Raw genomic sequence first — 23,419 nt, forward strand, 5'->3', positions numbered from 1 at the left:
TGGGCATCAACCTCTTCTCTAGGCTCATCGACAGAACATTTGTATTCTTCACTGTGTGCTCCTGTGTCCCTGCCAACTTCTCTTCCATAAGCTTCATGGTCTTTCTTACCTTCTTAGTCAATGCCCGCACAATGTAAGGATGCTTTACGAAGGCCTCCAAGATATGATTCTAAGGCCACCCCAATTCCCTCAAGTTCTCCACTTTCTCCAGCCACTTCTTCTTGGGCAATATAGCAAGCACCCCGAGGGCATGGGCGAATGTGGTTTTCTTAGGATAGATACTCATCTTCTTTATCTCGTCAAAGGCCTCATTTGTATTCTTCTGGGCCTTTCCCTCGTCAGCTCCACAGTTGCGGCTAGAATCAGGCACTTCGACTGGAATCCGGCCGCACAGACGGCCGTGAATTCAGCAAGGTATTACAGTCGGTCGGATTTCAGTCGACGGTCTGTCCTAACTCAAATTATAACTTCGATGGAAATATGTACTGAGGGATGAATACTTACGATCGAATTTCGGCCAAAATTACAGAATGGGATTAGAATCCGGCTACAATTACGGAGTGGATTAGGACTCTCTAAAAATCGACGGCCGTTTTAGTAAAATAGGAATTGGTTGTTTAAAACATAGGTTAAAAATTTTGGCTCAATAAAAAAACTAAAATAATAACAGGAGGGGTAAAATAAAAAAAAAACACACACAATTGAATGCACACAGTGTGTATTTTGATCAATTCAGAAATCGGTGTGCACCCTTATATAATCTTTGATAAATTGTCGTTTATAATACACTTAAAAAAAATCTTATATTAATCTTTTCTATTTTCTCTATATTAATTATATATTAATATTTTTTATTTTTTTTATTTATTCAACTATATAGAAGAGAATTATGTCTGTTTTTTCCCCAGCAACTTTAGGGTTTGTTTTTTTCACCAGTTACTGCGATCTCATCTTCCTCATGGACGGCGAGGATACAGATATCAGGACGATGCGGAGAGATAGTGACGGCGAGGAGGAGGAGGAAGAAGACAAGGGAACATTGCTGTCGTGGGACTCCATTCTACCGGACGAACTCCTGCAGAAGGTCCTCTCCTTATTGCCCATCGCCGACATCATCAAATTGGGCATCGTGTGCAAACGGTGGTACGAGATTGTGCACTCCCGGCCGTCGTTGTGGACGATGATGGCGCCGCAGAAGCCGTGGTTCTTACTGTCCTGCTTTAACGACTGCGTCTCATCGGTCCGCGCGTACGACCCCTGCCTCCAACAGTGGCACATCTTCGGCTTCCCCGGCTTAGAAAAAAGCATCTGGCACGCGTCCTCCTCCTACGGCCTGGTCTGCTTGACGAAACGCGAGGATAGGAGCCGCTTATTGGTCAGCAACCCCATCACGAGAGACTGGAAGCGGCTTCCTCACGTCCCCGGCGGCTCTTCCCCTGACTACAACGCGCTCGCCTTGTCGTTCGACCGCCGCACGCGCAGCTACACCGTGGTCTTCGCCAAGTGCACCGCCCATATGCCGGGGAACAACCACCAATGGCACTTCTCCATCGACATCTACAAATCGACGACGCAATCGTGGGCAACGCTCTTTGCCCAAGACCTCGGCTCGTGGAAGGGCGGCGACGAGGGCGTCGTATGCGACGGCGTGTTCTATTACTTGATCCACCCGAACACGGAGCAACGCCCCCACTTAGTGGCGTTCGATCTCGCCAAGACGCCCTCTACCATTCAGTCTCTTATTCGAGAAGCGATTCCTGCGCCATGCCCTCTTACCTGTGCTCGATTGATCAACCTGTCGGACAAATTGGTCATGGTCGGCGGGGGAGGGTGGTGCAACCGGCTGATCAAGGGGTTGACGATTTGGGAACTCGAGGATAAGACATGGCGGGAGGTGGCTCGAACGCCGGTCGAGATGTCAACGAGCTTGTGCACAATCAGAGAGAATTTCATCTGCTGCGGCGCAGGCGACCTCGTCTTCATACAGTGCTTAGGGTGGCCGACGGCACTGCTGACCTTCGACGTGAGGCGGAAGGTTTGGAGAACGATGAACGTCGTCGAACCCTTCATGGCCCTATTCTTGGTCCGATTCTTCAGCGGCTTCTGCTTCGAACCGAGGCTCGACGTCACCCCTTGATCTCTGCATCTTCATTTACAATTCGAAATATATATATATATATATATATATATATATATATATATATATTATTTTCTTATTATTTTAGTTAAGAAAGAAATTTCACTTTTGATCATCTGTCTGTCTATAAGACAGTGAACGCAACATTCAGCGATTTTTGTAATTTTTTACCGCATTTCTTTGATCATTGCTTCATCCACTGTCATTATCTTGGAAAAGACTAACGAGTTTAAGCTTTCTAAGGATCTATTATTATGTATGATATTACTCAAATTTCTCATCCTAGACATTTTTTTTGTCGTGCTCGCAGCCTTAATATTCAAACTTCATGATTTATGATGAAACATGATATTTAATAGGGATAAGAAGATATTTAAATTTTTCATATATTGTATCGAAATATATCGAACCATATTAATTTTATGATATATCAAAAATTTTGATATAATATTATATCAAAATTTTACCTTAAACAATATGAAATTTAACCATACTGAAATATCAATATATCAAATTTTCAGTATACCAAAATGTTGGTATGGTATTGATATGATTTTGTTGTATACTAAGTATTTTGGTACGATATAAGGAATAATTTTAAATAATTTTAGTATACCACCCCTAACGACGAGAGTCATCAAAACATGGACTACTTCTCGTTGCTTTGTATCCTTCATGTATAACATCTCGAGAACTTCTTGGTTCTTCGTGCTATTGCTCTAGATTTGTATACAACTACTTTTTTTTTAAAAATAATTTAGGTATCTAACTATTCGAACTGAATAAAATCAAGTTGGTAAGAAGAAAAATATCCTCTTTATCATTATGTATAAATATTGAAGTATATTATTGAGGACGGCTTTTCCCACCCCTTCTTACATTCTTCCCTCCCGGCCCCACTTTATTTTTTACCTTTATATCCTTTTTCCTTATTCTTAATTCCATGTTTTTTTTTAAGTTTTGTTTTTTTGTTAATCATTTTCTTATCAATTTTATTCTTTTAAATAATTTTTTTATTATATGTTTATAATTTTTTGTTTATTTTTTAATTGTAGATTTTAGGAGTTATTATTTGTAAAAATTTTAAAACGTATACAAATATGGATCAAAGTAAAAATTATATACATGAAACTAATAAAAATACTAACAATTAATAACACATTTATAGCTTACGAATAAATATTTTTTTTCAAATAAAGAGTATATGTAATAATTCATAAAAAAATACACGAAAATATATAAAAATAGAAATTTTAATCAATATTGCCTCCAAATTATGCTCTTGACGCGTTTGATGGTGGTGTGCCTATTACTTCGTACCACAAATGAACACGTGTCCTATAATGAGTGACTTATCCTTTAGTTTCGTTCAATGAATATTGTCACCACCACATTGGAATGAGTGACACATTTAAAGGAAGAGGAGGTTCTGACATATATCAAGTGTTGAAGAGGGGTAATTTAAAGAGAGGAGGGTGTTTTGACAGGTGTCAATGGTTGAAGGATGAGTAATTTAAAAAGAGTGAGAGGTTCTGACATATGTCATGTCTCAAGCGTTGGAGGGAGGGATAATTTAAAGGGAGAGAAGATTCTGGCATGTGTCAAAATTTGGAAGGGCGTAATTTAAGTGTCGAATTAGGAAGATAATTTAAATTAAGGGAGAGATTCTGACCTTAAAAATTATATAAAATAAAAAAAATTGATAAAAAATAATAAATAAAATTGATTAAAAAATAAAACTAAATAAAAATTTAAAAAAATAAAAAATAAACAAAATAATAAATAAAATTGATTTAAAAAATAAACTAAATAAAATTAAATAAAATTAAAAAATATGTAAGTATTGATGAAAAAAATAATAAATTAAATTAACTAAAAAATAAAACTAAATAAAAATTAAATTAAAAAAGAAGAGGAGGGTAGAAGTGTCATTTGGAAAGGAGAGAGAGGAGGAGGGGAGGGGGTGCTGTCAGATGGGAGGGGGGGAAAGCAATTTACATGTTATTTGTATGAAACAACACATTTTAGTAAAAGGTGCTTTAGATGCTAGATAAAATGAATCTTGGTTATAGTTTTCCTTATGACGGGCTAGGGCATGGAAGTACTGGTGATATTTATGCTTGGGGCACATTTTATTTGGTAGTTTTCTAAATGTTAAATGTCATTGGATGTGTTACTTTTTATTGACATTGAAAACACATTACATTATGATAGGGTAAAAATTCACAATTTAATGAATTTGCTACCTATTTAATAGGGTGGTTAAAAGATTATCTATGGTTAAACTCTTCGCAACTTATCAATAGATATAACTCTTTTGGCATGATTAGTTTTTCCGTATGGACTTGGATGTTCTTATTATTGGTGCAATCGTCCTCAAGTCAAGGTTAACCAGTTTGACTAATCTCAGATTGGTCCGAGCTTGAGTTTTAATGTTTGACAATATGTGAGAGAGAAGTCAAGTAGGTCAAGGAGGACTTGATAATTGATTTAGAAAGTCCTAATTGAAGTTAGGCAATGGAAAGTCCTAACTGGAGGTTAGGCAAAAGAAAGTCCTAACTAGAGGTTAAGCAACATGAAGTTCTAATTAGAGGTTAGGCAAGGAAAAGTCTAGGTAATGGAATACCTAGTTGGAAACTAGGCAATGGAAGTCCTGGCAAAGCTAGGCAGTAGAAGATCTAGTTGGGAACTAGGAAATGAAAGTCATAACGAGGCTGGACAGTGGAAGTTCAATGGGAAGGTTAACAAGGGAAAGTCCAAGTGGATCAATAGGAGGACTGAACACTTGGTGAGCTAGTCCTAATAGGTCAAGGTTAATCGTGTTGGTGCTAGAAGTACTAGCTAATCAAACATAAGTTTTGATATTAGAAAAGGTTCAAAGTTAAGGGTTATTTTGATCTAATAAGCTTAACTAAGTGTGCAGGAAAGTCTTAGTTGAGGCTAGGCAAAGAAGTCTTGGTCAACTGCATTAGGCAAAGAAGTCCTGGTCAAGTAGATTAAGCAGAAGTCTTGATAAATTGAGGACATCGAGTAGAAGCCTTAAGGGTCATAGACACCAGGTAAAAGTCTAGGTGAGTCAATGATCAGACGTCTAGGGGAAGTCTCGAAGGTCAAGATCAGATGCTGAGCAAAAATCCAAAAAGATTAGGAGAACCGAATGTTTGATAACAAATAAACTCTCTTGAGAGAAGTAGGTGAGGACGCGCTCCCCGTTGAGGGAACAATAGATGTCAGTCTGACCTAGGGTTTCAGTGAAATTTGAAAGTCAAGACTAGATAGTCTTGAGACTATCAAAAATATTTTTGTGCTTATATTTCATATTATGTATGTTATAATAACTTTGTGATGCAGGAAATCAAAGCTAGAGTTAAGACATTCTAGGCACTCGAAATCGGTCTAGGCACCTAGAGGTATGGGTGACCAAAAAGGATCTAGGCACCCAGAAGGGGTTGAATCCAATCATGTAAACAACTGAGTTGGGATACCCTGGTTGACTGGCACACGTCAGACTCTAGGTGCTTGGAAGGGGCATAGGCACTCGGTAATGGATAGAGGCAATTGGGATAGAGCATCGCCGAGGTGCAGCCACGTCAGTAGTCCAGACACCCAGAAGGAATCTAAGCGCCCGGAGATGGATAATCGTTGATGGATGAATTAAGTTGACCCCAGGCGCCCGAAAGGGATCCAGACACCTGAAATGCCCTAAAAAAGAAGGCTTTAACCAGCAACTCAGTAACAATTCTTCTACGCTCAAATGACTTCCACACTACTTCGAAATTCCACTACGACACTGATACATTGCTCTGACTACAATGACAAACATTTTACTTCTAAATTGTTGGTAAATTTGCAATATTTCTTAAGCATTATATTTCTTATATTCAACTTTTTGTAATCCTTGAACTATTAGTAATTGTCCAATAAAAACACTCAACAATGTGGGCCGCCTTGGACTAGTAGTCGACAAACGGGTGAACCATGTAAAAAGAAAAGCGTTACTCATGTATTTGTTTCCATTATTTTATTTTTTGCTGCATTAATTCAAGTTTTTCTAAAAAAGAGAAAAGAAATGAGCGTTATTCACCCCCTAGCGCATTTCTAGGATCCTACAGTTGGTATCAGAGCGAGGTCACTCTGAATTGGTGCAACCATCTTTTTGAGCATTATTTTTCCTTCATTGTTTTTTATTTTTTTTGTTGTCAATTAGAATTGATGCAATCACCCCTTCTGATAAATCCTCTTTATCATTCATGGTTTTTTGTTTCTCGAAACTGGTACAACACCACTTGAGTTAATTTTCTTTTTTACATTACTATTCTCTCACACTACTAATCCAAGACCAAGGTGGTGTTTGGTTGGTGGGTTTGGGAATTAGGGAATGAAATGATAGTAAAAGATAATGTTTGGATTATGGGTTTGGGAATGACAATTTGGGAATAATTTCCATATTTATAGGAATCAGCCAGATTCATATAACTAGGTGGGTTTCATTTCCATTCTCATTCTCATTTCACCTTACTATCAAACATATACTCATAGTCATTCCAGTCATTTAACCAAACGCCACCTAAGTATTGGTACATTCTATTTTTGTTTTCCTTTTTTTTGTGAGATTTATTTCAAATGGTCCATCAAGAATGCTATAGTACTGCTCGCCCGCATCTCTTCTCTAGTGAGGACTTCTACTATTGGAAGGGTCGGATAGAGTATCACTTCAAACCTCAAGTGGAGATGTGGATCGTGATCTAGACTGGATTCACACTCCCCACTGAAAATGGAGTACCTGTCCCTTGAGACAAATGGGAAGCACTAACAAGGAAGAAGATTGAAGTTGATGCTAAGGCAACTCAAACCCTATAATGAGGCCTAATTAAAGAAAAGTTGAACTGAGTCGGACCCTTTAATAGTACCAAAGAACTATGGAACAAATTGATAGAGCTACACGAAGCCACTTTCGACACTAAAGTAAGTAAGCATGATTTAATACTTTATAAATTGTATAATATAAAAATACAGAAAGGAGAATAAGCAAATTAGCTCCATGCTCACATCTAAAATCTCCTCAATGGTCTTAACACAATCGGTCAGCAAGTGGAAAATTGTGATATAATCAGGTATACACTAAATGCTTTTCCAATGAATACTTTGTGGATATCTATGGTATATACTTATAATATTTTTAAGGATCTTTCTTCTCTTAGGTTAGATGAATTATTTTCTAAATTTAAATTGCACGAATAGATTAATGCACACCTTACCGAGAAAGGGATTGCTTTTCTTGCAGCGAAAATCAAGACTAAGATGTCGAAACACAAGCTACGACTCAAGCCTAAATCCAAAGTCGAGTCGGATTCTGAAGATGACAAAGAAATCACTGCCGAACTAGTTAACCTAGTTCAAAAATTATACAAGAAAAAGAAAGGCTTCTCCAAATGCTAAATCAAGAAGGTGATCTAATTGAAGAGCAAGTATGAGATAACATGCTGTGGATGCAACCGAAAAGAGCACTTCAAGTCGGAGTCTTCAAATATAAAAGAAGCTAAGAAGCAAAGAAGAAAGAAAACATTGTAAGAAACGTGGAATGAATCTTCGTCAGAAGACTCAAATGAAGAAGAACAAGCCCAAGAAAGTTCCTCGCACTATTAGCATGGGACCAAGAAATCGACACTTAGTCCGAGATTGAATCATAGGAGGAGTCTGAGAGAAGCCACATATTTGTATCCATTTCCTAAGGACCAAACACCACTGTAAGTTCTGCTTTAATAGATAAGTTATATAACTTAATTTCGTATTTAACTTGTAACTTAGCTAAGTCCAACGTCTGAGTCAAGTCACTCCAAAAGAAGATAAAAACCCTTAAAAAGGAGACTAACCCAAGTCCTTTAACTCAACCAATTCAAAGTAGAACTTCACTTCAAGTTCAACAACTTGAGAAATAAAACTCCACTTTGAAAAGATCAAGTCAAAGAACTTGGAAATTCATTGAAACGGTTCATTACGGGTTCCAAGTATCTTGATATTGTTGAAGCAATCTGTGTGACCCTAGGTTTTGATGTTTGGCCAAAAGTTTAATTTAGGATTATTGTTGCATTTGATATGTGTTGTGAGTATGTAGGATGCAGGTACAACAAAGGCAAAGTCCAAGTGTGATCTTGACAAAAGTAAAGTCCAAGTGGGATCTTGGAAAAGGTGAAAGTTCGAGTGGAGTCTTGGCAGTGTAAGTCCAAGTATGTAGTCTTGGCAACGTAAGTCCAAGTGTGACTTGGCAAAGTTGAAGAAAGATGACTTTGGAAGTGATTTGATTAAGCTGCTGGTCGAGACCTCCTTATAAAGCCCATTGAGGACACCTTCAATCTCCTTGAGGGCACCCTCATCTGCGCCGAATCCGCAGCATGGATGAGCTCTGAAGAAGTCACCGTTGATCCTCTTGAAGACACCTCCAATCCCATGGAGGGCTCCTTCAAGGCTGTTCAAGGCACCTCAGCACTCATTAAGGGCGCCTCCAGCCTTGCTGCACGCACTTCTCAGCCCTTGCACTCAAGGCGTCTCCAAGCTCCATGGAGGGCGCCTTGGGTACTGTTCACCCGAGGCAAAGTTTGCTCCTTTATCCCTGCAAGATATGTTAGTCCCAAAAATACCTTGCAACACAAAGTTATCACATAATAACATGAATATAAAGTCTGACAGTCACCAGATTGTCCAGTTCTGACTTTGAATTTCTGACCGGAAACCCTAGGTCGAACCGACGCCTACTGTTCCCTCAGCGAAGAACGCGTCCTCACCTACTCCACTCAGGAGAGCATACCTGTTGCCAGTCCAGTCCTTCAAACCGACTGGACTTGCTACCTAGGGTTACCACCCCCTAAGATTTTCCGCCACCTAGGGTTACCCCCTAGGACCTAAGGTTACTGCTCCTTAGGGTTTTCCCACCACCTATGGTTACCACCCAATAAGACATAAGGTAACCGCTCCTTAGGATTTTCCATCACTTAGGGTTACCCCCCTAGGACCTAGGGTTATACCCCCTAGTGTTTTCCACCTACCTAACCGCAGTTAGGACTTTTCTGCAAACTCATTCACACATATTAGACAAATAACCTTAACTTTGAATCCTTTGTCATTATCAAAATTCAGGTTCGATTGTTGGATGTTTCCCGTACCAACACCGTTGGTATATAATGATCGAATTTCACATAGGCCAGTCGACTGGTATACTTACCAGTCGACTAGTAGGCGGGGTTTTTCAACCCGTAGCCTATATAACCAAGACTTTGGAGCTTGTTTGGGTTGACAAAATAGACTTGGTTAAAGTCTATTAGAGTTTTTCAAGCTCTCGTGTCAAGCATGCTTGTGCAAAGTTATGGCAAAGTTTCTCCACCCACAAGGAGCTATTTGAGTTAGCCAAGGTTTTTCGGGGAGTTATCCACCGATGGATCAGGATTGTCCACCTTACGAATAGCCATGGAAAAAGAGCCTTAATCTCCGAACCATGTAAATGAACGTGTTAGTAGTTTGTTTGTATTTCTTCATAGTCTTTAGCTTTTATATTGTTGTTTTATATTTCCATTATATTGCTCTAACAAGTGTAGGAAGTGAATGATGTGGGTGATCGGCTATTCCTAGGCATCAAGGTCCTAACAATTAGTATCAAAGTAATGTCGCTCTTCGTTGGACTAATTGCCAAAGAAGCAAGTGCTAGAGGAAGAAGATGGAGTCGGAAGGTCCGCTAGGATGGGATATCTGAATCTCACCTCCATACAATCGAGAAGACTTCGAGTATTAGAGGGAGTGGTTGGAGACTTAGTTCCAAATGGATTAGGACCATTGGACCGCATTAAAAGTTTCATTCAAAGCTTCCACGGACAAGAAGGGAAAGCATATCCGACCTCGACATTGGGACAAGGATCAAAGGGAGCAATCAGAGACGAATCAAGAAGTAACTAGAATTGTATTAAATTTATTATCTTCTAATATTGTGTCACGTATAGGTGAATATAAGTGTGATCATGACCTATGGAGCAAGGTGGTTGCTCTATATGAAAACTGTACACAAGTCCAAGGAGTGGAGGAGCCCAAGGAGAATGACTCATTGGTCCAAGAGGAGAAGGACCAATCGGATGTCGGATGTTGACACGTGTTCAACGTCTGAGGAGAAGGAAGATAAGGAAGTGTCATCCACATCTTCAAGGGAGGAGGATATGGAATCGTCCACATCTTTGAAAGAAGAAGAAGAAGAGTAATCCAAGGAAGAGGAAGTCTTCGAAGCTCAACCTTTAACTGCACCCATCGAGAAGAGAACTAAAGCCCACATCAATTGGTTTGCTTGCGGGGAGATGGGACACTATAAGAGTAGGTGTCCTTCTCTCAAGAAGGTAAAGGAGATAAACCCTAAACCAGATAAAATTCTTTTGAAGATTAACGTGGGTTGTAAGGTGTTGGTTGCTACTCGGAAAGCCTATAGGTTCCACTGTACAAAAATTTTGTACAAAGGTCTGAACCTTTTCCTAGCTACCATGTGTTCTTTTAAATTAAATTTTGGATCTCCTGCGGAACTTAACACGTTTGATCCAAAACTTAATCTATTTGTTCTTTTAGGTTTTGACTTGGATCTCCTGCGGAACTTAACACGTTCGACCCAAGTCTCCTTAAGTTATTAATTCCATTAAATATTAATTTCCATAAAAGGTTCCCAGTACTGACGTGGCGAGGCACATGGCCTTCTTGGATATGGGAGCAACCACCACCGACTAGACAAAACCTTTAATAGAAAACTAATATTTAATTTCCTAAAATAACTTTAGGTTAACCAAAGAGAACAATCAAATCACAAGGAAAAGAAAGAAACAAAAGAACACAACTTCAAAAAACATATTCGAAATACTAGAACGTAAGCCTCTTGTATTTGGTATTATTTCCATAAATAACTAGCATGATGCGGAAATAGAAATTACTAGTTATACCTTGTAGAAAAACCTCTTGATCTTCTACCGTATTCCTCTTCTAACCTCGGACGTTGTGTGGGCAACGATCTTCCAAGATGAGAAACCACCAACCACCTTCTTCTCCTCCAAGCAAGGTTCGGCCACAAAAGAAAAGCTTCACCAAGGAGGAAAAACCAAAATACTAACCAAGCTCCAAGAGATGCTAGCTTTCTCTCCTTCTTCTTCTTCTTCTCCGAGTAGTATCCGGCCACCACAAGAGCTCCAATAGAAGGGTAGGGTTCGGCCACCACAAGAGGAAGAGATGGAGAGGTTGGCCGGCCACACCAAGGAACAAAAGAGGGAGAGGAATAATAGATATTGTCTTGAAGGCACCTCACCCCTTCTTTTATATTCCTTGGCCTAGGTAAATTAGGAAATTTAATTACAATAAATTTTCCTTAATTTCCTTGACATGATTTAATTGAGAGAAATAAAATAAAATTTCCCCAATTAATTTGTGATGACCGGCCACATCATTGAAATACAAAAGAGGACAAGTTTTAATCAACAATTAAAACTTCCTAATTTGTTTCCGGAAATTTTAAAAAATAAAATTTCTCTTTAAAATCTCTTCATGGTTAATAAAAGGAAATATCTATAATTTTAATTTTATTAACATGTGAATAATTTTAAAGAGAAAATAAAACATCTCTTCTAATCTACAAATAAGGAAAGAGATCTAATCTCTTTCTTTAATCTTTTGTAGATCTTTTACAAGAGAGATATTTTAATTTTAATTCTCTTTAAAATATATCTTCCACATAATAATAAAAATTAAAATTAAATTTCTTTTTTAATTTTATTTGGCCGGCCCTACTAGCTTGGGTTCAAGCTAGGGCCGCCACCCAATTTCTAGGCCGGCCCTAGCTTGATTCCCAAGCTAGCTTGGCCGGCCCCCTTTGAGTGGGTATAGAAGGTGGGTATAGGTGGGTATAGTACTCTATAAATAAGAGGCTACGATAGGGACCGAGAGGAGGAATTGGTTTTGGTCTTCCGATAAAATTAAGCATCCCGTGTTCGCCCCGAACACACAACTTAATTTTATCAACGATAATTCATTCCACTAGAGAACTATCATTGAACTACCGCACCAATCCCAAATTTTTGGGCTCCTTCTTATTATGAGTGTGTTAGTCTCCCTGTGTTTAAGATATCGAATGTCCACTAATTAAGTGAGTTACTGACAACTCATTTAATTAATGTCTAAGTCCAAGAGTAGTACCACTCAACTTTATCGTCATGTCGGACTAAGTCCACCTGCAGGGTTTAACATGACAATCCTTATGAGCTCCTCTTGGGGACATTATCAACCTAGTATCTCTAGGACACAGTTTCCTTCTATAATCAACAACACACACTATAAGTGATAGCATTTCCCAACTTATCGGGTTTATTGATTCATCGAACTAAATCTCACCCATTGATAAATTAAAGAAATAAATATCAAATATATGTGCTTGTTATTATATTAGGATTAAGAGCACACACTTCCATAATAACTGAGGTCTTTGTTCCTTTATAAAGTCAGTATAAAAGGAACGACCTCGAATGGTCCTACTCAATACACTCTGAGTGTACTAGTGTAATTATATAGTCAAGATAAACTAATACCTAATTACACTACGACCTTCTAATGGTTTGTTCCTTTCCATTCTGGTCGTGAGCTACTGTTTATAATTTATAAGGTACTGATAACATCATCTTCTGTATGTGACACCACATACTATGTTATCTACAATATAAATTAAATGAACAACTACAAACAAATGTAGATAATTAGACCAAATGTGATTCTTTATTCATAATGAATGTTTACAAAGCTTAGGCTTTCAGTATACACTCCAACATAAGGATGGTGCCAAGGAGAAAAAGCACATTTGATGCTGTTGGTTGCTACTCGGAAAACCTAACGGTTCCACTGTACAAAAATTTTGTACAAAGGTCTGAACATTTTCCTAGCTACCATGTGTTTTTTTAAATTAAACTTGGATCGCCTGCGAAACTTAACAGGTTTGATCCAAAGTTTAATTTATTTGTTCTTTTAGGTTTAGACTTGGATCGCCTGCGGAACTTAACACGTTCGATCCAAATCATCTAGGTCACGAAGACAATTAAATATCTATTTCCAAAATCGGCTTCCAGTACTGCATGGCGAGACACATGGCCTTCTTGGATATGGGAGCAACCACCACCGACTAGACAAAGCCTTTTAAGGAAATAAAATATTTAACCTTCCCATAGTAACCCTAGGTTAACCTCTAAGAACAATCAAATCACAAGGAAAAGAAAAATAAAAGAACAAAATATCGAAAACTAATTCGAAAAACTAGAATCGTATGCCTCTTGTATTTGGTATTTTTACAAATAAATAAAACTAGTATGATGCGGAAATTAAATACTAGTATACCTTTTCTTTTGCAAGCAAAAACCTCTAGGTCTTCTACCGTATTCCTCTTCTAACCTCGGACGTTATATGGGAAACGATCTTCCGAGATGAGAAACCACCAAAGCACCTTCTTCTCCTCCTTGCAAGGTTCGGTCACAACAAGAGCACCTCCAAGGATGAAGAGATTCAATTACCACCAATGCTCCAAGGGATGCAAGCTTTCTCTCCTTCTTCTCCAAGATAGAATCCGACCACCACTTGATCTCCAAGAGAGAAGAGAGTTTCGGCTACAAGGATGGAGAGAAGAGAAAGGGAAGAGCCGGCCACACCAAGGAAGAAAAGAGGGAGAAAAAGAATAGAGGTTGTTCACCTTGAAGGCACCCAAAAACCCCTCTTTTATAATTCTTAGCTTTGGCAAATAAGGAAATTTAATTACAATAAAATTTCCTTAACTTTCCTTGACATGAATTAATTAAGAAAATTAAACAAAATTTCCTAATTACACATGTCATGGCCGGCCACCTCATGGAAGAACAAATAAGACAATTTTCAATCAACCAATTAAAAATTCCTTATTTGTCTTCGGAAATTTTTAAAAAATAAAATTAGGATTAAGAGCACACACTTCCATAATAACTGAGGTCTTGTTCCTTTATAAAGTCAGTATAAAAGAAACGACCTCTGATGGACCTACTCAATACACTCTAAGCGTACTAGTGTAATTATATAATTAGGATAAACTAATACCTAATTACACTACGACCTTCCAATGGTTTGTTCCTTTCCATTTTGATTGTGAGCTACTGTTTATAATTTATAAGATACTGATAACATTATCTTCTGTATGTGACACCACATACTATGTTATCTACAATATAAATTAATTGAACAACTACAAACAAATGTAGATAATTTGACCAAATGTGATTCTTTATTCAAAATAAATGTTTACAAAAGCTTAGGCTTTCAGTATACACTCTAACAATCTCCCACTTATACTAATGACTAAGCTGCCATATCTACTGCCATACATCTGATTCCCATCCCCTCCACATGCCGATCGAAAGCTTTTGCCAGAAGGGCCTTAGTGAAAGGATCTGCCAGGTTATCTGCTGATGCAATATTGGCGATGACAACTTCTCCTCGCTTCACGATATCTCGTATCAAGTGGTACTTGCGCTCTATATGTTTACTTGCCTTATGAGCTCGTGGTTCCTTTGAGTTTGCAACTGCACCGCTATTATCACAATAAATTGTGATGATTTTGGGCAAACCAGGAATCACATCTAAGTCCATTAGAAAGTTCCTGAGCCATACTACTTCTTTAGCTGCCTCAGAGGCTGCTACATACTCAGCTTCCATGGTTGAGTCTGAAACGCATTTCTGCTTAACACTCCTCCATGCAATGGCTCCACCTCCTAAAGTAAACACATAGCCTGATGTAGACTTACAGTTGTCCCTATCCGATTGGAAATCTGAATCCGTGTAACCCACAGGGAGCAAATCGTCTGCTTGGTAAACTAGCATATAATCTCTAGTCCTTCTCAAGTACTTTAATATATGCTTTACCGCAGTCCAATGTCCTTGTCCAGGGTTACTCTGATATCTGCTAACCATGCCCATGACAAAACAGATATCAGGTCTCGTACACAGCATTGCATACATAAGGCTTCCTACAGCCGAAGCATAAGGAACTGCTTTCATGTCCTCTATCTCCTTTGATGTCTTCGGAGACATCTCTTTAGATAGAGCTACTCCATGCCTAAAAGGTAATAAACCTTTCTTGGAATTCTGCATGCTAAAACAAGCAAGGATTGTATCTATATATGAAGCTTGGGATAGACACAACATTCTTTTCTTGCGATCCCTTATAACTTTGATCCCAAGAATGTGTGCACAATCTCCTAAGTCCTTCATATCAAATTGTTTAGACAATCATACCATTATGTCCGATAATACCTTGACATTGTTGCCAATTAACAAAATATCATCTACGTATAGTACAAGAAATACCACCACGTTTTCGTTACACTTCTTGTATACACAAGACTCATCCGGACACTGAATAAATCCATATGACTGGATTACTTCATTAAACTGGATGTTCTAAGACCTTGAAGCTTGCTTCAGTCCATAAATGGACCGATTGAGCTTGCACACTAGATGCTCTTTGCCTTTTTCAATGAACCCTTCTGGTTGCTTCATATAGATGTTTTCTTCAAGACTTCCATTAAGGAAAGCTGTCTCGACATCCATTTGCCAAATCTCATAATCCATATGAGCGACAATGGATAAGAGTATCCGGATAGACTTAAGCATGGCTACCGGTGAAAAGGTCTCCTCATAATCGATTCCCTCTTTCTGAGTGTACCCTTTCGCAACAAGTCTAGCTTTGAAGGTTTCTACCTTCCCGTCTGTCCCTCTTTTCCTTTTGTAGATCCACTTGCATCCAACGACTTTTACACCATCAGGTGGTTCTACAAGCTCCCAAACCTTATTAGAGTACGTAGACTCTATTTCAGAATTCATTGCCTTTTGCCAAGATACTGCATCTATATCTTGGAGTGCTTCATCATATGTTCAGGGATCAGGTTCATGTTTACCCGGGATCAAGTCCGAAGACTCTCCCAAAAACATGAATCTCTCAGGTTCCCTCACAACTCTCCCACTACGACGAGGCACCGTCTGTGGTTGTGTATCATGTGTGACACGTGTTGCAGTCTCTTGTGATACTTCATCTTGTACTGTTGGTACTAAAGTAGATGTATCCTCTCTAAGTTCTTCTAGAACAACTTTACTACTAGGCTTGTGATCCATTATATAGTTTTCTTCTAAAAACTGGGCATTGGTGCTAACAATGACCTTCTGGTCTTTAGGACTATAAAATAAACCACCTTTCGTTCCTCTGGGATAACCCACAAACACGCAAACTTCTGTACGAGATTCTAACTTATCAGCATCTGGTTTCAGCACATGTGCTGGACTACCCCAAATTCGAATATGTCTTAGACTGGGTTTTTGCCCATTCCACAATTCTGTGGGAGTAGAAGATACTGATTTAGAAGGTACTAAGTTCAGAATGTGCGCTGCCGTTTCCAGAGCGTATCCCCAAAACGAATTTGGTAATTCTGAATAACTCATCATCGATCTAACCATCTCCATAAGAGTCCTATTCCTTCGTTCTGCCACACCATTCTGTTGGGGTGTACCAGGTGCGGACAATTGGGATTGAATCCCGACCTCTGATAAGTAATTCCTAAACTCTCCTAAGAGGTATTCGCCACCGCGATCAGATCGTAGTGTCTTGATACTTTTACCTAGTCGTTTCTCCACATCAGCCTTGTACTCTTTGAACTTATCAAAGTACTCGGACTTGTGGCGCATTAGGTAAATGTATCCATATCTTGAATAATCATCTATAAAAGAGACAAAATATTCAAAACCACCTCTCGCCTGGATAGACATAGGACCACACAAATCAGAATGAACCAATTCTAACACTTCTTTGGCTCTATACCCCTTGGCCTTAAAAGGCCTCTTGGTCATTTTACCTTCCAAGAAAGATTCACAAGTTGGAAAATTTTCCAACTCTAATGAACTCAAGAGTCCATCGGCTATAAGCCTTTGAATCCTACTTAAGTTAATATGACCAAGCCTTAGATGCCAAAGATATGCTTGGTTCATTTTCGAAGGTTGTTTTCTCTTATTAGTGTTAGAAGATGTGTTATAAATTTCCATATTTTGCTTTGTGGGAGAAATTAGATTTAAAGTATATAAATTACCAACTAATGCACCAGAACAGATAATCACTTTATTTTTCTTTATAACTACATTGTTATTAAAAGAAACAAAATATCCATCCAAATACAGTTTAGAAACTGAAATTAAATTCTTTCTAAAACTGTGTACATAAAGACAATTTCTTAAAACCAATTTTCTATTTCTATCAAAAGATAAGTAGACATCTCCCACTGCAACATCCGTCACCTTAGTAGCATTGCCCATGTAGACGGTTATCTCTCCTTCATATAGTCGTCGGGTTTCTTGGAACCCCTGCAAAGAATTGCAGACATGATCAGTGGCTCCTGTATCTACACACCAGGTGCTGGTAGATAACACCGCTAAACATGTTTCAACAACCAGAGCATGAGATATACCTTTGTTGTTTTGATTCATATGAGGACAGTCCGCCTTCCAATGCCCTGACTGCTTGTAGATGAAGCACTTGCCCTTCGGCTTCTTCACTCCAGCTTTAGCTCCTGTACTCTGAGATTTATGCACCTTCTTTGCTAAGCTAACTTGTTTCTTCTTCTTCTTTCCTTTCAGTTTAGAAGTAAAACCATTTTTAGCATAGTGAATCTGAGAATTATGAGGAAACAAACATTCTGCTGCCTGAAGTTCTATCAGTAGTTCCGCCAATGAATATACCCTTTTATTTATATTGTAATTCAGACGGAATTGCTCAAAACTTCTAGGTAGCGTTTGGAGGATCATATCGATATGGGTTTCCCCATCAATTTCTCCTCCAAGGATTTATATTTCATTCAGATAAGCCATCATCTTTAGGATATGATCCCTCACAGGAGTACCCTCTTGCATGGTGGCCGTCATTATCTTTCTCATGGCTTCTTGCCTAGAGACCCGATCCTGGTGACCAAAGAGTTCCCTGAGATTGTTCATAATATCATAGGCTGTTGGTAAATCTTGATGCTGATGTTGCAATACATTTGACATTGAAGCCAAAATGAAACACCGCGCCATCTCATATGCTTTTACCCATTTCCTATGATACTCAATCTCCTCTTGGGTAGATTCACCATTGGGTGTATCAGGGCAAGGCTCAGTCAGTACAAACTTATAGCTTTCAGCAGTAAGAACAATGTCCAGGTTCCTTTTCCAATCTATGTAGTTAGGACCAGTAAGTCTGTTCTCTTTTAGTATGATGGTCAGTGGGTTGAAAGTCATCCTAAGAATCACAAATAACTTTTGGTCAGAACTCTAAATTTAGAATAATATTGATTCCTCAAACAATACTATTTTAAATTAACCAACACCTCAAAACACTGTGAATTTTGTATGCCACGATAGTGTGGACGTATACAAATTCAACATTTGTAAAAAGGAGGGTTTAACCCATTAATTTTATTATCTTGTCAACCTAACTTTTTGACAAATAAAATTAATAGTTGGTTTTCTTTGGTCACACGAATAATAGCAGTGACTCCGATGGAGAGGATACTATTAGACGTGCCTAAGTGTATACCATTACTTGACACTAAGTCCATTAATAAGATTGTACCTCTTCCGATGGGGAAGATCACATGCTCTTAATTAACTTCCTATAGTCATCCAAAATGAAAGTTTGTTCTAGTGATCCACAAACAAACTCATCCGATATGGAGGAAGGCACTCAGAGCCAACGCGCAAGTTAGTTTGCATCACTTACAAACCAGTAATGGAGACCATGAGATTTATTTAAAATCTCTCTCCCACTTAGTTATTTAAAATGAGGAATTTTGACTATGCTAGCCTACTAAACATGTATACTAGCATGCACACACAGCACAGTATAAAAGCAATAAATAGAAAAACTAATTTTCAACTATTATGGCTTTTATCTATTGTTGTCCTCCGTGTGTTGTCATCCCTAGCTGCTGCCATTTTTGGACACCGCCACCGGGTCTAGTTGTCACATCCATCTTGCTCCTTGTTCCGCTGCTCCTCTGGTCCTCAAAAGGTTCCACGCTTTACAAGATTCGATCCGTGACATAAATAGAATTTTATATTTTTCGATCTTATATTCCACGAAGGAATGTACATGAATCTAGATCAAAAAATAAAATCCTAATAAAACTAAATACAGCTCCTGCTGTATTTTATAATACAATCATGCACACACAATAAATGCCCTTGACATGTCCAAGGGTCCAATCACACACATAATAACTATAAGCCATAATAGTTGGATCCTGCATCCACAAAGTTAGCACATCCTACTATTAACCTGCCTAAATTATGTATGGCATGTGCATAATTAAACTAATACCAAATACACAGAGGCAAAACCCTAGCTCTGATACCAATTGTTGGTTGCTACTCGGAAAACCTAACGGTTCCACTGTACAAAAATTTTGTACAAAGGTCTGAACTTTTTCCTAGCTACCATGTGTTCTTTTAAATTAAACTTGGATCGTCTGCGGAACTTAACACGTTTGATCCAAAGTTTAATTTATTTGTTCTTTTAGGTTTAGACTTGGATCTCCTGCGGAACTTAACACATTCGATCCAAATCATCTAGGTCATGAAGACAATTAAATATCTATTTCCAAAATCGGCTTCTAGTACTGCATGGCGAGGCACATGACCTTCTTGGATATGGGAGCAACCACCACCGACTAAACAAAGCCTTTTAAGGAAATTAAATATTTAACCTTCCCATAGTAACCCTAGGTTAACCTCTAAGAACAATCAAATCACAAGAAAAAGAAAAATAAAAGAACACAACATCGAAAACTAATTCAAAAAACTAGAATCGCATGCCTCTTGTATTTGGTATTTTTATAAAGAAATAAAACTAGTATGATGCGGAAATTAAATACTAGTATACCTTTTCTTTTGCAAGCAAAAACCTCTAGGTCTTCTACCGTATTCCTCTTCTAACCTCGGACGTTGTGTGGGCAACGATCTTCCGAGATGAGAAACCACCAAAGCACCTTCTTCTCCTCCTTGCAAGGTTCGGCCACAACAAGAGCACCTCCAAGGATGAAGAGATTCAATCACCACCAATGCTCCAAGGGATGCAAGCTTTCTCTCCTTCTTCTCCAAGCTAGAATCCGGCCACCACTTGATCTCCAAGAGAGAAGAGAGTTTCGGCCACAAGGATGGAGAGAAGAGAAAGGGAAGAGCTGGCCACACCAAGGAAGAAAAAAGGGAGAAAAAGAATAGAGGTTGTTCACCTTGAAGGCACCCAAAACCTCCTCTTTTATAATCTTTAGCTTTGGCAAATAAGAAAATTTAATTACAATAAAATTTCCTTAACTTTCCTTGACATGAATTAAATAAGAAAAATTAAACAAAATTTCCTAATTACCCATGTCATGGCCGGCCACCTCATGGAAGAACAAATAAGACAATTTTCAATCAACCAATTAAAAATTCCTTATTGGTCTTCGGAAATTTTTAAAAAATAAAATTTTCTTTTAAAATTCCTTCATGGTAGATAAAAAGAAATTTTTATAATTTTAATTTTTCAACATGTGAATAATTTACAAAGAAGAAAAATAAAATATCCTTCCAATCTACAAATAAGGAAAGAGATTTAATCTCTTTCTTTAATCTTTTGTAGAAACTTATAAAAGAGATATTTTAATTTTTAATCTCTCCAATAAATTATATCTTCCACATAAGAAAAATTTAAAATTAAAATTATTTTCTAATTTAATAGGGCCGGCCACCTAAGCTTGGGTTCAAGCTAGGGTCGGCCACCCATGGACCAAGGTTTGGCCGGTCCTAGCTTGGTCCTCAAGCTAGCTTGGCCAACCCCTACAACATGGGTATGAAGGTGGGTATAGATGTGTATAGTACTCTATAAATAAGAGGCTACGATAGGGACCGAGAGGAGGAATTAGTTTTGGTCTCCCGATAAAATTAAGCATCCCGTATTCGCCCCGAACACACAACTTAGTTTTATCAATAATAATTCATTCCACTAAACAACTATTATTGAACTACCGCACCAATCCCAAATTACATTTTTGGGCTCCTTCTTATTATGAGTGTGTTAGTCTCCCTGTGTTTAAGATGTCGAATGTCCACTAATTAAGTGAGTTACTGACAACTCATTTAATTAATATCTTAGTCCAAGAATAGTACCACTCAATCTTATCATCATGTCGGACTAAGTCCACCTGCAGGGTTTAACATGACAATCCTTATGAACTCCTCTTGGGGACATTATCAACCTAGATCACTAGGACACAGTTTCCTTCTATAATCAACAACACACACTATAAGTGATATCATTTTCCAACTTATCGGGCTTATTGATTTATCGAACTAAATCTCACCCATTGATAAATTAAAGAAATAAATATCAAATATATGTGCTTGTTATTATATTAGGATTAAGAGCACACACTTCCATAATAACTGAGGTCTTGTTCCTTTATAAAGTCAGTATAAAAGAAACGACCTCTGATGGTCCTACTAAATACACTCTAAGTGTACTAGTGTAATTATATAGTTAAGATAAACTAATACATAATTACACTACGACCTTCCAATGGTTTGTTCCTTTACATTTTGGTCGTGAACTACTATTTATAATTTATAAGGTACTGATAACATTATCTTCTGTAAGTGACACCACATACTATGTTATCTACAATATAAATTAATTGAACAACTACAAACAAATGTAGATAATTTGACCAAATGTGATTCTTTATTCAAAATAAATGTTTACAAAAGCTTAGGCTTTCAGTATACACTCTAACAGATGCTTCACATGTGGTGAGTGGGGTGGAGAGGAGAGCTCAATAAATTGGTACACTTGAAGAAATGGAAGATGAAGGGGAGCTCAAGTCAAAGGGGAGCTCCAAAGGTAAATTGTAATGTAATCCCTAATTTAAAGTTTAATCCAAGTTTAAATTCCTTCATACTTGTTAGGAATAATAAAAATTATGTACCCATGTATAATTATGGATTCAGGTATAATGATAAGAATAAGGTTAACATGGTAGATAACAGTAGTATATCAAAATCTAAGGTTAGACCTAACAAAACTTAAACTACCATGACCAAGGGGAGGAAGGTACTAAATGATCAAGGCATTAATCCCAAGAAGGGGAGACATATGCCTAGAAAAGTGGATAGGTTTAGGAATGTCTAAGGTGGACATAGTGATTCTAGGATTAGAACCCTAGAATTGGAAAATCAAGCCTTGAAGTCAAGGCTTAAGAAGTTGGAAAAAGTCCTAGGTAGGTTCATTATTGGACCTAGAGGACTTGATATGTGTTTGGTAGCCAAAGACCCAAAAATGACAAATTGGGTCCCTCCAAGGCCAAAAGGAGGTCGAGTGCTAGGATGACACATGACAATGGTAAGAGAGGAGTGACCAAGAGTATGAAAGAATCATTCAAGACCAATGAGAAGAAATTTGTTAGGGTTGCATATAATTATAGCAAGGATGAGGCATCCAAGGTTAAGGACAAGAAGAAATTAACCAAAGACAAGGTGTCTAAAGTTAAGAAAGTTAAGTTTGTAGGCCAAGTATCACCCGAGATGCACCAAAGTGGCTTAGTCATAGTGGATGAGTCACCTAGGGAGGTGGCTAAGGCTAAAAACTCTAGGGAAGCTCAAAGAGTCTTTGGGACATGTGGTAAATGGATCTCAAGTGGACTATGCTTGGGACTCAAGATGGGCCATAAAATGTGTCAAAGAGGTTTGGAGATAGACTTGAGTCTAAAATCTAAAAAATTGGCACAATTGAGTTGAGTTTCATGCATAAAAATATGAATTGGGTTCATATTACATGAAAATTGATTTTGATGTATAGATGTCATATCAACTAATGTTAGGGATGTATTATAATTTAGTATGGGCAGATACATCAAGAGAAAGCCAAAACTAGGACTTTAGGAACCATTTAGATAGTTTTAGATTTTTATGTCAATCTTGAGATCCGTGATAAATATATTTTTGTATATATTTTTTCTAAATAGACATTAGTAAAATAAATCTCTCCATAAAATTTGAGAATTTTTAAAGGTCTGTGAAATTTCTAGTGCATTTCTAAAATTTAGTCTAGAATGAGTTTAGGGCTGAAATAGTGTACCAGTCAACTAATGCATTTACCAGTAGATTGGTAGCACTATTCACAAGCACAGAATATTTCTATGAGCTCATTTCAAAGAG

At 37.9% G+C, this 23,419-nt stretch overlaps 1 protein-coding gene across 1 annotated transcript; it reads left to right on the forward strand.

Annotated features, from left to right (window-relative positions):
* The first annotated feature begins 250 nt into the window (after window positions 1-250).
* On the forward strand, window positions 251-2,137 carry LOC121979420 (F-box/kelch-repeat protein At3g61590-like). Its single transcript, XM_042531410.1, has 2 exons — window positions 251-414; window positions 937-2,137. The coding sequence occupies exons 1-2, from the start codon at window positions 251-253 to the stop codon at window positions 2,135-2,137; spliced, it is 1,365 nt and encodes a 454-aa protein (XP_042387344.1).
* The last annotated feature ends 21,282 nt before the right edge of the window (window positions 2,138-23,419 follow it).

This window comes from Zingiber officinale, chromosome 5A (genome assembly GCF_018446385.1).
Source record: "Zingiber officinale cultivar Zhangliang chromosome 5A, Zo_v1.1, whole genome shotgun sequence".
In the NCBI taxonomy this organism is placed as follows: Eukaryota; Viridiplantae; Streptophyta; class Magnoliopsida; order Zingiberales; family Zingiberaceae; genus Zingiber; species Zingiber officinale.